Source organism: Salvelinus sp. IW2-2015, linkage group LG6.1, assembly GCF_002910315.2.
Source record: "Salvelinus sp. IW2-2015 linkage group LG6.1, ASM291031v2, whole genome shotgun sequence".
Lineage (NCBI taxonomy): Eukaryota > Metazoa > Chordata > Actinopteri > Salmoniformes > Salmonidae > Salvelinus > Salvelinus sp. IW2-2015.
The window spans coordinates 28973498-28988834 of record NC_036845.1 but is presented as its reverse complement, the minus strand read 5'-3'; the positions used below and the strand labels follow the sequence as shown (position 1 = coordinate 28988834).

The 15337-nt window shown below is 40.7% G+C and overlaps 1 protein-coding gene and 1 long non-coding RNA gene across 2 annotated transcripts; one reads left to right on the top strand and one right to left on the bottom strand.

Moving 5' to 3' along the window:
* The first annotated feature begins 5743 nt into the window (after positions 1-5743).
* Positions 5744-8356, top strand: LOC139027910 (uncharacterized). Its single transcript, XR_011480067.1, has 3 exons — positions 5744-5993; positions 6179-6322; positions 7311-8356. It is a non-coding gene; the product is annotated as an uncharacterized lncRNA (long non-coding RNA).
* A 1763-nt stretch (positions 8357-10119) lies between these two features.
* LOC111965403 (homeobox protein CDX-1) lies at positions 10120-12742 on the bottom strand. Its single transcript, XM_023989593.2, has 3 exons — positions 12195-12742; positions 10806-10954; positions 10120-10527 (listed from the first exon to the last, which is right to left on the bottom strand). Exons 1-3 carry the CDS (start codon positions 12604-12606, stop codon positions 10324-10326), a joined length of 765 nt encoding a protein of 254 aa, XP_023845361.1. The 5' UTR covers positions 12607-12742; the 3' UTR covers positions 10120-10323.
* Positions 12743-15337: the final 2595 nt, after the last annotated feature.

Sequence of the window (15337 nt, the reverse complement as noted above, 5' to 3'; positions counted from 1 at the left end):
ATCAGAATGAGTTTCTCCCCACAAAAGGGCTTTATTACGGACATAAATACTCAGTTTCATCAGCTGTTCAGGTGGCTGGTCTCAGACGATACCGCAGGTGAAGAAGCCGGATGTGGAGGGCCTCGGCTGGCGTTACACGTGGTCTGTGGTTGTGAGGTCAGTTGGACATATCGCCAAATAATCTAAAATAACGTTGGAGGGGGCTTATGGTAGAGAAAATATCTGGCAACCGCTCTGGTGGACATTCCAGCAGTCAGCATGCCAATTGCACTGCTGCCTCAGCTTGAGACATATGTAGCATTGTGTTGTGAGACACAACTGCATATTTTAGAGGCTTTTTATTTTCCCCAGCACAAGGTGCACCTGTGTAATGATCATGCCGTTAAATCAGTACTTGATATGCCACACCTGTCAGGTGGATGGAATATCTTGGCAAAGGAGAAATGCTCACTAACAGGGAAGTTAAGAAATTTGGCCAGAATTTGAGAGAAATAATATTTTTGGTGCAAATAGAACATTTCTTGGATATTTTATTCATCTCATGAAACATGGGACCAAGACTTTACATGTTAGCTTTATATTTTGGTTCAGTGTGTATATACAGTACCAGTCAAAAGTTTACACTTACTCATTCCAGGTTTTTCTTTATTTTTACATTTTTTTACATTGTAGAATAATAGTGAAGACATAACTATGAAATAACACATATGGAATCATGTAGTAACCAAGAAAGTATTAAACAAATCAAAATATATTTGAGATCCTTCAAAGTAGCCACCCTCTGCCTTGTAGACAGCTATTCACACTATTGGCATTCTCTCAACCAGCTTCATGAAATGGAATGCATTTCAATTAACAGGTGTGCCTTGTTAAAAGTACATTTGTGGAATTTCTTTCCTTCTTAATGCATTTGAGCCGATCAGTTGTGTTTTGACAAGGTAGGGGTGGTATACAGAAGATAGCCCTATTTGGTATAAGACCAAGTCCATATTATGGCAAGAACAGCTCAAATAAGCAAAGAGAAACGACAGTCCATCATTAGTTTAACCTTTCTAGCTCAGGGGTTCCGCTAGCGAAACACCCACAACATTCCACTGAAAAGGCAGCGCGCGAAATTCAATTTTTTTGTTTGTTGTTGAAATATTTAACTTTCACACATTAACAAGTCCAATACAGCAAATGAAAGATAAACATCTTGTTATTCTACCCATGGTGTCCGATTTCAAAAATGATTTACAGTGAAAGCACAACATATGATTATGTTAGGTCAGAGCCAAGTCACAAACACACACAGCCATTTTTTCAGCCAACAATAGGAGTTAGAAAAAGCAGAAATATAGTTAAAATGAATCACTAACCTTTGATTATCTTCATCAGATGACAGTCATAGGACATCATGTTATACATGTATTGTGTGTTTTGTTCGATAATGTGCATATATATAGTAAAACAAATCTCAGTTTACATTGGCGCGTTACGTGCAGTAATGTTTTGATTCCAAAACATCCGGTGATTTTGCAGAAATACTTATAATAAACATTGATAAAAGATGCAAGTGTTATTCACAGAATTAAAGATAAACTTATGCCTCTATGCAACCGCTGTGTCAGATTTAAAAAAAACTTTACGGAAAAAGAATAATCTGAGACGGCGCTCAGATCACAATCCAGCCAAAGAAATAGCCGCCATTTTGGCGTCAACAGAAGCTACAAAAACACTATAAATATGCACTTACCTTCAAATAACTTCATCAGAAGGACTCCCAGGATTCCAGTTCGACAATAAATGACTGATTTTGTTCCATAAAGCCCATCATTTAGCCACTTAGCATGTTCAGCCCAGTAATCCATTTTCATGACGGCACGAGCAATCCCTCCAGACAAAACTCAAAAAGTTCGTTACAGGTCGTAGAACAAGTCAAATGATGTATGCAATCCATACTTAGGATGTTTTTAACATTAATCATCAATAAGGATCCAACCGGAGAATTTCATTGTCTGAAGAAAGAGCATTAGAACGAGAGACACTCTCTCTCGTGAGCGCACATAATGAGACCGAGGCTCTCTGCAGACCACTCAGTAAAATAGCTCCTATGAGCCCCTCCTTTATAGTAGAATCATATAACCAGAATCTAAAGACGGTGACATCTAGTGGAAGCCCTAGGAAGTGTTTGCTCATCCATAACTAAAAGGGATATCATTTGGCACTGTTTTGAAAATCGAGTTCTCATTCCTGTTTGGATTTCTTCTCAGGTTTTTGTCTGCCATATGAGTTCTGTTATACTTACAGACATAATTCAAACAGTTTTAGAACTTCAGAGTGTTTTCTATACAATAGTAATAATATGCTATGCCTATTATTACTATTGTATAGAACATACTGGATATGAGTTTGACTACCTGAATCAAACTGTTTGAATTATGTCTGTAAGTATAACAGAACTCATATGGCAGACAAAAACCTGGGATTACCTTCTGGGACAGAGTATTACCTTCTGGGACAGAGTAGGAGGAAATTTCAGTTTGGGCACGCAATTCGTCCAAAGTGAATATGCTGCCCCCTGTCCCGAACAGGTTTTAAGACATGAAGGTCAGTCAATCTGGAAAATGTCAAGAACTTTGAACGCAAAAACCATCAAACGCTATGACAAAAACTGTCTCTCATGAGGACCACCACAGGAAAAGAAGACCAGAGTTACCTCATCTGCTGTAGAAAGATACATTTATTTGAGTTACAAGCCTCAGAAATTGCAACCAAATAAATGCTTCACCAGAAATCAATTAACATACACATCTCAACATCAACTGTTCAGAGGAGACTGCGAGAATCAGGCCTTCATGGTCGAATTGCTGCAAAGAAACCACTACTAAAGGACAATCAATAAGAAGAGACTGTGCTTAGCCAAGAAACATGAGCAATGGACGTTAGACCGGTGGAAATCTGTCCTTTGGTCTGATGAGTCCAAATTGGAGATTTTTGGTTCCAACTGCCGTGTCTTTGTGAGACGCAGAGTAGGTGTAAGGATATGTAGATCCCACGTGAAGCATGGAGGAGGATGTGTGATGGTGTGGGGGTGCTTTGCTGGTGACACTGTCAGTGATTTATTTAGAATTCAAGGCACACTTAACCAGCATGGCTACCACAGCATTCTGCAGTGATACGCCATCCCATCTGGTTTGCGCTTTGTGGGACTCTCATTTGTTTTTCAACAGGACCAATGACCCAACACACCTCCAGGCTGTGTAAAGGCTATTTGACCAAGAAGGAGAGCCGATGGAGTGCTGCATCAGATAACCTGGCCTCCACAGTCACCTGACCTCAACCCAATTGAGATGGTTAGGGATGAGTTGGACCGCAGAGTGAAGGAAAAGCAGCCAACAAGTGCTCAGCATATGTRGGAACTCCTTCAAGACTGTTGGAAACGCATTCCAGGTGAAGCTGGTTGAGAGTGCCAAGAGTGTTTAAAGCTGTCATCAAGGCAAAGGGTGGCTACTTTGAAGAATCTCAAATATAAAATATATTTTKATTTGTTTAACACKTTTTTGGTTACTACATGATTCCATTTGTGTTAATTCATAGTTTTGATGTCTTCACTATTATTCCCACAATGTAGAAAATAGTAAAATAAAGAAAAACCCTTGAATGAGTAGGTGTGTTCAAACTTTTGATTGGTACTGTAATTGTGAGGCAGGGCAACAAGGCTCTTCCTCTTTCGTCTAAGTAAGAACCTATGACTAGTGTTTCTTTTGTCACAAACTGAGTGAATTTTACTGAACGGCAGGGGCAGCTGGAGTATCTTTCCTACCACCTTTGCATAGGTTTTGTTTATGCCGTAAAACACTGACAGGTTATGAAAATTCCCCACTGGATGAAAAATAGATGACTTTGTTAAAGTACAGGAGGTTGATTTGTTAAGTAGAGCCCTGTGTTGTGAAGAGACATGGAGGCTGTGTTTGGACTGCTGGGGATCTTAGTAGGAGTGTCTCATGGTAAGAAGTTTCTTTATGTGTCGGTGTCCCTCTTTTTATGCATAATATAAGGAGTTTTGTACAGTATATAAAGCAGTAAGAGCATCGCTTGTTCACAGCTCTTTGTGATACAGTATACTGTAGGTTACTCAGAATCACTTTTGTCAAATTAATACCTCTCATAAACTGAGGTGCTGTTACAGTATGTTGCCAATTAACCCATAAGATTCTAGGGGGGGGGGGGGGGGGGGCTACTAAGCTATATAGAATTGTTTTAAGAAGGTCATACCAAGGATCATTTTGCTATTTGATTTTGAATAAGACCCCTTGAAATGATTAAGTTTAGCCTTATTGCTATTAGCCCATACAAATGCATTGAATAACAGATCGTCCCATGAAAGAATCTAAAGGATATTTGTTCTGAAGTGTATTTCCTATATCTGAGAGATATAAGAAATATCAGGAAACGTGTATATACACTACCATTCAAAAGTTTGGGATCACTTAGAAATGTCCTTGTTTTGAAAGAAAAGCAAAAAAAATTGTCCATTAAAATAACATCAAATTGATCAGAAATACAGTGTAGACTTTGTCAATGTTGTAAATGACTATTGTCGCTGGAAACTGCTAATTTATTTATGGAATATCTACATAGGCGTACAGAGGCCCATTACCAGCAACCATCACTCCTGTGTTCCAGTGGCACGTTGTGTTAGCTGCATTAAGTGCATTAAAATGCATTAAGATGGAACGAAATTCCACAAATTAACTTTTAACAAGGCACACCTGTTAATTGAAATGCATTACAGGTGACTACCTCATGAAGCTGGTTGAGATAATGCCAAGAGTGTGCATAGCAGTCATCAAGGCAAAGGGTGGCTAATTTGAAGAATCTAAAATGTTTTGATATAACACTTTTTTGGTTACATGATTCCATATGTTATTTCATAATTTTGATTTCTTCACTATTATTCTACAATGTAAAAAATGTAGAATGAGTAGGTGTCAACTTTTGACTGGTACTGTATATGTATTACATTTTTTGCACTGAACAGTCTCATATATATACTTCCATAWACTGTTGCGTGCTTGTATCATCATCTGTAAAATTGAACTCAAAACGGGGACAGTAATAGTCACTGACTTTCTTCTTGATTTTCAGGTATGGTGACCTCCTGTGATGCTGGACAGAACAGGTCRTGTTATGCAGCTCTGGGAGGAACTGTCTATCTCCAGCTGGTGACTAATGCCAGAGCATCTGAAATCACGTTTAAAAAAGGCTCCAATGGTAATTCTATACGAATATTCCGAATGAAAGACAACAAGGTGATAATCCATGACTCCATTACAGCTAGGTCACACTTCTTCATCAGCAATGGGACATTTATGATAAATAACACAGAAAGGACTGATTTAGCTGAATACGTAATTGTAACCTTTGATAAAAATGGAACATCATTGGGCACCAGAAGACTACAACTGTTAATTGAAGGTAAATGCCTAACTCTCTAACTCATGACTATATTATTTGATTATTTGATACATTCATTTCACCATTCGCTTCCTAGATATTAATTTAGGACATTTCATCAACAAGTATGATGCCATCAATGACTTATAAATCAAAGTAACTAAAAATGCATTTAATAATGTGTAACTATTTAAAGTATGTAAATGTGTCCATAGAGCTGTAATTGTGATAAACTAGACAGCAAGCAGTAACAACATTATAACCTCAACATAAATACCATTGTTCATCTTCCCCCATAGCCCCTGTGTCCCATGCAAAGCTGTCCTCTGAGTGTCTGTCTAATGGAGAGGTKAGGGTGTCCTGCTCCTCTGAGGGGGACGGTCCCCAGTACAGCTGGACTCTGGATGGACACCCACTGAGAGACACTGAGGCCTCTCCTGGTGACAAGACAGACACCATCACGCTGAAGAAAGGCCTGTCTGGAGATCTCACCTGTACCGTCAAAAACAACATCAACAGTGTTACCACCAGCGAGAGAATCTCGCACTGTCCAGGTTATCTGCTGTTTAATTTATATTGTTAAACAGACGTATTATGAAATAATATGAATGATTAATGATAAAAATTATGATAATGATCAATCCTTATCAATGGAAATTGACCTGTTGAGAAACTGCACARTCCATTTGCCAGTGTTTAATTCAGATACATATTTGATTCCTGTATGTATTGCCTACAGCACTCATATATATGAACTGCACCAAACCCAACAAGACAAAGACAGCAGAGTGGGTGATTGCAGCTGGTAATACCCTGTGTGCTAAGCCTACACCAGTGGCACCCACGACTGTGACTGAAGCCTCCACCAGGAAAACAACCACTGGTAAGGTACTTGACACCTTTGTGACCTCCAGACCCAGCAATCACACAAATGCCACCCAAAATATCAGTGACAAAAGCCCATCAGACCCTGTGGAATTTCAGTGATAATGCTCACCCTGATGTTTTATTGGTGTCATTATTATTATACAGTTTAGTCTAGTTTTTTTTTATTTTAACCATTTTAAATAGCAAGCACACATAAAACTTGAAAAAGCCATACTTGCACATGAGTAAAATCATGGAGGATAACACACAATAAAGTCTGGGACTTATTTCCATGGTGGTCCTCTTGAGACAAGATGGCCATGCAAGATCAAACACGGTTGAACACAGTATGGCAGCGAGATAATACAGTATAAAAACGAAGAAGAACATCTATCGCATCATTGCAGTTATATATCGTAGGGGACATTCATAATGGAACAGAAGACTTCAAACAATGCAGAGAGAGCTTCTCCAAGACATTTGCTAATGTTAGTAAGCTCTGTGCTAAGTATGCTCTCCAACATAGTTTTACTTGAATGAGACACCAGAAGTGTAGAGTCATCCGCATAAAGGAAAAGACTGAGAACAAGCCTCTTTCGTATCGTTTATATACAGTAAAAACAGTAGTTGTCCAAGCAGGCTCCCCTGCAGAACACTACAACTTATTGGATTTGCCTGAAACAGTGAACCATTTAACCTCTACCACTAGCTCCCTACTTGACAAGTAGGACTTTAACCAGCCTAGAGGGATACTGTTTAACTCCAGTGCCTCCAGTTTGGAGATTAGGAGACAATGGTTGACTGTATCAAAGGCCTTTTGAAGGTCAAGAAGTATCATTCCACAAAGACAATTAGCATTTCCTGTTAGTGCAGGAGGATTTTCCTGCTGTAACAAACGGKCTGAAATTAAAATCCTATATCTGTAGTAACATTGGTGGCTGGTTTTACAATGGAACAACCTTCCACACTTCCATATGTTGTTTTGTTTCCTCTCTTTTACCCAGTGATCATCTGGATGGCAGCAGGGTCTCTGGCAGCAATGGTTATTGTCCTAGTGATGGTGTTGGCAGTTTACTGTGTCCAGAAGAAAAATAAACCTTCAAAGACGCCAGGTTAGAGGAAATTTATCAGTACCTTTTCATTTTTTCTTAAGTACTACAATTTACAGCTTTTACCAGTCTTGCCAGTGAAATACTAGATGTAATGTCTCCCCACCTGTCCCTCTCGCTCGCTCGCTCTCACTCTCTCTCTCGCTAGCTAATGATGACAGCCAGGATGTGGAATACGCTGATGTCAGGATACTGAAGAAGCAGAAGAGACAGAAGGAGATGGAGGCGTCGATGGAGGTGGAGTACAGACAGATGAAAGTGGTGGGGGTTCCCCAGCAGCCAATGGAGGTGGTGTATGGACAGTTTAAAATATTACAGGGTCCCCGGGGGAAGGTAGACACACCTGAGGAGGAGGACTGTGTGTACGCCAGGGTACAGAAAGGCCAGGGAGTAAGGTACTGTCTAGATAGAACATGAATGAATAGAAGGACACTGAGAGTTGAATCACTGAGAGTCTGAGATGAATCACTGGYTGCGTCCCAATGATCTCTCCTTTTCTTGTTCACTTCCCTTCTTGGATTTGGAAGGAAATGAATGGAATATGGAATATCCCTGTTGCCCATGSCAACACCAATCCAATGCTTTTAAATGTGTGGGAAATAGTGAACGAGCGCAAATTTCAGGAAGAAAGAGATTATTGGGATACAGACGACAGCCATGTTAAATCCTGTCGTCTTAGTTACAAAACACAGCTGTTACTGTAAATGTATGTTCACATTTTAGAGCACATACTGTCTGTTTCCAAGAAGTGGACACTGTCTGTTTCCAAGAAGTGGATACTGTCTGTTTACAAGAAGTGGATACATCACTTCTGTTTTTCTTTACCACRTTTGTTTCTTTGGAAAAAGTGTTTAACCTATTTACGTGTGTTCTTGTTTCAGTTGTGTGACATGTCACAAATTCTTACATGTGTTTGCTGCATGATAGAAGTATTAAAATAGTTATTTCAAGTAATGTTTTAAAGAATTTTTGATTTTGATAATTGCATAACAGAAATKGAATGACCAATTTCCAATACCTTAAGTCAATACTTTAAAGCTTGCAGTCCATCTCCCTAGTTGACACATCTTGAGATATTGCTAAAAATCAAATATACTCTTATTTGTCTATGAGGAAAATCATCCTGGCATCCACACACATGCATACATTTATGGTAATATCTAAGATAGTAGTTACATGATGATCTTTATACAGCACAGTACCTGTACAGCAAATAAGATMATGTAYAATTTTTAGAAATTGTTATTTATTTTTGAGCTAATGCAATAATAAGCTAATAAGTTGTAAAATAGTTGTTCAGATACATGGTCATATCTTTTCACACCATCAAAATCTTTTTTTTCTTCCCTTGAACCTTTCCACATCTCTGGTTTTGGGGGTTAAAGTTGGTGATGCATTTCCTGTTTGAGTCGCATTATTTCCAGTTGAGAATCCCCTCGTTAACTAAAAATAAAGCATATATGATTTTGCCATATGGTATCTCATTCTCACTCAATAAGTTAAGCTAAAAGAACAAATTGTGAAGAGGCTGTTGATAAATAAAGATAATGTGTCTAACAAAGTGTGGATAACAATGTAATATGCAGAGGAATCACTTGTCGTGCTCATTGTTGATGCCACTGTGTGATTGGAAACTGCAATTTGATAATAAAATCCTGTGTTTTAAAAACAAGCAAAAGTTGTWCCTGTCTTCTCTAATAGTACAGTATAGAGGTCAGAGGTCAAGGTTAAGAGCATTGGGCTATCATTCATCCCATCTGAGGAGTAATAAACACAGTCTTTATGGCCAATCATAGTTGAATTCTCCACAACCCCAGGATCATTACCTCTCTATGGTTACTGATCTATAAGACAGGTGACACAGATGCCCAGGTATGCTGCTGTAATTCATATAACTAACATGTTCTTCTGACATCTTCTTGTCATGTCCCCTATTAGACAATAAGCAGGGAGAAAAGGGTATGCAATTTCAAAATCAGCAGACTGCACAGATTAATTTGAAATTCATAAGAGTTAAGGCCAAATACTGTCATATGGGTACTGTAAACTGGGGRTGTAAGTGTCCATAAGTTTTACAGCAATGCAATGAGTTCAATACCCATCATCATGTGACTTAGATAAGGCTTTTATCAGTTTGATAGCGCAATCATGAAACTTTTCATTTGACTATGGCATTAAAATAGCAAACTCATCACTTGTGGCGAGACTGTAAACGGCTAAAACGGGTGGTTTCTCTCCTTGGTGATCATGGATGACTTGGCACATACTGTACAGGGTATACAGCAGGTTTTCAAACTTGTTTTCAGGTGTCCATTTTGGCAGAAAACGGGACAAACAACATCTATATGTAGCCTARGTGTCAACGATACACTTGTAAAGTCGTTCGCAACACAGAAATGTTTGTACCAATAAGACGTTCCAAGACATTTATTTGTCTGGATGAATCATATGATTGAGAAACTGAGGCCAGCTGTAGATCAACTATCAGGATGTGAAGAGAAATACCCCTGCTTACTTCKTATCTCAACATCTCTTCAATTGAATTTCCCTTCACAGTGCCTCAAAACGAATCAAACCTTTCAAGCAAAATATTGAAGATAAAAATATATAAAAAAAAAAAAACATGAGATCAGATCAAAACATTTACGTTATTTTTTTTAGTTACAAATTCATTTGCGTCAASAAAATATAAACACAAAAGCAGTTGCAAATAAGGCACTTATGTCTTTTATACATATTTGCATAGTGTAACCTGTTCTTCTCTCTCTTTCTTCTTATCACAACACAGACCGTAGCATTCTACTACAGGTGTGCAAGACGCATGTAATAGGGTTTTCATCATATCACTGAGGTCAATTACATCTTCTGTAGTGATTGTCATGGGAACAGCAGTTTAATATTGTTATCCTCAGTACTCCTCTTTGATAGTCATTGATATTTTCTCTGACAACAAGCTGGAGCTGGTTGCCATGGAGCCGTTGCTGGGGTCAGCCAGGCAGGATGGAGTAAAGGTCAGGGTAGTTGTAGTCTTAGAGGCCTGCTGGGACTGCTGGATCTTCTTCTTGGTAATTTTCCTCTCCTTGGCTCTCCTGTTCTGGAACCAGATCTTTACCTGTGGTGATATCAGAGAATGATGAGACCTACATTGCTCTCTGAGACTCACCTGTAGCTCTCTGAGACCCACCTGTAGCGCTCACCTGTCTCTCTGACCCACCCGTCCCTCTCATCGACATGTCTGCTCTCTGCCATCTACCTGTCTCTCTGAGAGGCCCCGGGCCAGCTCTGCACTGGAACTCTTTCTACAGCTCTCCAACTGTCTCTGTAACACACACCCGTCTCTATGACACGGCTGTCTTTCTGACGCCTGTCTGTTTTGTCTCTCAGACCCACCTGTCTCTCTGAGAGGCTGAGGCCCAGTGCCAGCTCCGTCTTCCTCCTGATGGTGATGTACCGGCTGTACTGGAACTCCTTCTCTAGCTCTAGGCGCTGCTCGTCTGTGTACACCACCCTGTACTTGTCCTTGGTCCGCGTCTTCCCTCCTGGAACCAAACACAAGTATGACAATGCAACAAGTATAATAATAAATGTGTCTATCAACTATTAAAGGAMTGGTCCAGCACTGAGTATTTGTCAAGGATTTTGATGTCGATGTTCTAAATTGGTTAAATTGGTATGTCAGGTGATATGATAAATACAAAAAGAGGGATTGGCATACGTAGATTCAAGTGTAAGCAGTGTGAAGATATCGCCATGACTCAGGCTGTACAATGTATGAACAGTAGTGTCACCGCAGACTGCTACATTTGCTGATGGAGATATGTCTGGAGCCGTGTTAGAGTTGAGTCTCACACGTGGGGGTGGTTGAAAGCTCTCTGGCGCCTGTGAAGCCTCATCTACCCTATTAGTCATGTTAATCATAAGCACYGTGTAAGAGACTATGTAAGACATTACTGTGGTGGTTCTTATCACTGTGAGAGCTGTTTACATAGGAGTTTACATAGATAGCCTCCCAGTCCCACTTGCGTGCGTGCGTACACACACAATTACTATACACACACACAACACACATTCTCACACACACACACACACCCAGCGCCAGGGACGGGTGAGTCAGGGAGATGGTATTGATCCACAGGAGAGGTCTTGACGGCACGGCGTGACCGAACATTGATCGCAGTAGGGCGAGGAGGGGAACACAAAGTGAGATAAGGCCAGGAGAGTTTCCAGTAGAGGAGGGTTGATCCTGTCCTGTCTGAGACACCCAGCCCAAACCAAACCCCTGGCTGTCAGCCTTATCTGCTTAACCTGTCACCCCCACAGTGGACAGAGAGGGTGGGGAACCACTGGCTACAGAATCCCTCGCCTCGGATGTTAGCTTTTCACTAAGATATTTTAACCAGCGGAAAGGATAGGTGAAAAGGTTCTGTTTGATGAATGTGTGTGACGTTGTGCAATGGTTCTGGAACGTGTGTATATGAATATGTATTCTGTTTCCAGTGTGTCAACAATGCTTGTTTTGTATCTTGTAAGCCTACACCCACTCAAAATGTTAAACCTGACGTCTGCCATTGAGCACTGACATTGGAGCGACAAATCCATAACGTGTGCTATTTTTCTAATAGGTGTAGTACTCTCCGSAAAGTTCATAAATCAACAAACTGTTTCGTCCAACGATAAGTAGCCTACTGTACAAAATAAATACATTTTATTGAGGAAATAAACTAAGCCAATTCATAGATATGAGACASGCTCGAGGGGATTGGGATTCGGGGAGTTTACCTGTACTGGATGAATGTACATTGTGTCTGATCCAGTCGTATGAGTTTCTTCTCTCTGAGTCTGGAGAGTACTGCCCGGCAGGTGAGTTGAGTGAAGGAAGAGTTCCCGGCCCCGTAGGCAGGATGGATGTCAGATCCGGGGAACTGAAATTGATCTGTTCTGTACCTGGGCTCAAACCGTGGAAGTCCGCGCTCTGGCCATACGGTGACCACTGCTCCCGCGGACCTGCTAAGTAAGCAGGGTTCCACACACCTGTCGTCTGGGCATGCGGGTCACTGACGCCTGTGACGTGATGATAACCGGTGAAATCCGTATACTGCATGAAGTTCTGACTGTTCAGAGGTTGAGTCGGGTGTCCCACGGAATTTGAGTACATTCCGGTGTTTTTATCCATCAGGTAACTCACGTACATCTCAATGAATTAGYTCCTCTGCGCATGGTAATCCACAAAATGATTTCAACCAATTCTCTAGAAATTCCTAGAAATCTATCTACGTGACTCGACCTCCTGTAACCTACGCACCTGTTCTGTATCTACACCTCACCACACCTTTTATATAGTGTTGTTTCCTGGACAAGTTGACAGTTCGAAGGTATCTCCATGACGTCAACTTTACAACCTGGAGGGACTACCTAGTTAGCTCAGCCCCTCACATCMAGATTATATCGGGTATTTTTCAGAAATTGTGTTAATGAAAAAGTTAGGATCAGCTGAGGCCATTGAGGGGAGGACATTGTGGTTATTTCGTGTACAAGAYGATTCCTTCAATCAAAGTCATTCACTGTGTTTATGTCTGTACGAGGTGGGGTTGGGGTTGGGGGATATATTCCCTCCTTAAAGTCTGATACACTGCATGACTTTACAGGGATCCTAGTGGGGCATCATATTACCAGACATGACATGCAGGCCTACAACCTGAAATGAGGGACAACAACGTGCTGGGGTAAAGTACATTTCATGTGTGTGATCTGCTGTCCTCTACTGTTTGTGAAAAGTAATGACGTTTCTTGGGTTTGAAGTAGGCTGCCACCTCAAAAACGACTTTTACTTTCACCTGAGGCAATTAATGCTGTACAGACCCTTCTACTTACTTTATGAATAAAAATGTCACATTGTTGATCATCTACAGTGACAGCCTACTCAGCTGGTGCAAAGACACCATCCATTAGAATTTCGGAAGGGATGGCATTTATTAAAGATTGAAGTCAATATCTAGTCTAGACGTCCACTAGCGACAATCCACCATTAGCACCGGCTAAGTGAACACTAAAGGATGAGAAACTGTTATAATACTCTTAAAGCATCCAGCCAAGTTCACCTGCCGGCGCCCTATAAACCTGATGTCCATCAGAATGTGTCGGAAAATGTACGGTGATCTGGCACCCAGACAGAATATAGCTCATACTGTACTGTAAATCCCGCTTTCTCTACCACTTGTAATGTAAAGAATAGCTTATAAAGTAGAGCTTTTTGTGGAGAGTGTGTTTTCAGCACTGGTATCTTGTTGGACTGTGTAGGGCCACACATATCTTGTTCGTTGTTGCTGCAAACAAGACAGACAGACAGACAGACAGACAGACAGACAGACAGACAGACAGACAGACAGACAGACAGACAGACAGACAGACAGACAGACAGGAATGCTAGGCACCCACACGCACGCACGAAGCATGCACACTTCAGCTCAACAGGCAAGTCTGTCCATTACACAACACAGATTCCAGACATAAGCTTTGAGCAAAGCCAACTGTCTGAGCTTTATGTAAGTCTAAAACTCTATTATAGCTCCTTGAAAAAAGTCTCCAACATCTGCCGAAAAGTTTAAAACCACAAAACGCTTTAAATAGAACATACTGCATATAGACAACTGAGTTAGAGAAATAAGAATCAGACTTTTTCTAATTCAGAGGTAGATTGAATTGTCTCTGTGGTTAAGTGTAGTAGTCCTACATAAACAGTATAGCATTTCACCACTGTATGTCTTGTAGACACGTAAAGTGTAACTGGGGAAGTAATCATAGATTTCTAGCCTCTTTGGGCCACTTGTGAGACGCTTACACGTGTCAGGAGCCCTGCCTCTGGGCGGTTATGAGTTGTTATGGGTCCCCAGGCAGACCCAATGCTTTGATGTTCACCAGCCTCCTCCTGGAGGGAAAGATACTGTGGACTTAAGTCACAGCCTGAGGCAACCTGTGGCCTACAACAGGGGCGTCACGATCCCCAAAAATCTGAGGGGGCACAAAGTACGTGAGAATCGCTACTGGGTGGACACCGGTAAATTGGAAGATTTTGCATTTTTCAAACACCTGAAACCTATCTAGAGCCATAATCATTACGCTTAATTCTATGTCCAAAATATGTCTATTTTTCTGCATATCTAAGCATTCCTCTTGAGCTGTCTGTATCCTCCTGAGTGGCGGTCCTTTTTAATGAAACAAAATATGTTTCTCTGCAGCTCTGCTAATATCTGGGTCAAAGATTGGTCGGAATGTGAGTCTTATTCTGTACACTTAGTTATTGCTTGCTCTTCAAAAGTCTACAAACCTTGCCAGCAGGCATGCCAGCTAAGATAGTTAGACAAGCTAGCTACTCTAACTTGATTGATAGCCTGAAATGGCATCTTGGTAGCTAGTTATGAGGTTGGGAGATTGGGAACCTATCTGGGCTAGCCAAGGCCAACTTCATAAAATTGCTAGGTGGCTAGTAGTATTACAGAAGTGGAGAAAGTACAAATCTGCAGGGGCACATGCCCCTGTGTTGCCCCCTATGGGCATGATGCCTCTGGCCTACTGCGCCTCGCTAAATGCTGTGTTATCTATTCGTACTGTGTTATGTAATACTTTATTATGCAATACTAAATGTGGTTGCCGGAAGTTTATCCCACAGATCGTTTACAAACCTCAAACAAGCAAGCCATTGATAACGTCATAACAATTATCTTTAAGTGTTTAATTGTGGCCAGTATTCATTCTTATACAACATAATTCTCTCTTACTGTAACTACTGATGAGGATTGCCCAATTTGAGACTCTCCACACATAAACAAATATACAGTAGGCAGAACTGCATGGCACCTTATCCTAGCTCGAATTAGTGATTTATTACCCTACTAAGCTTTCTATATTGTTACACCCTGATCTGT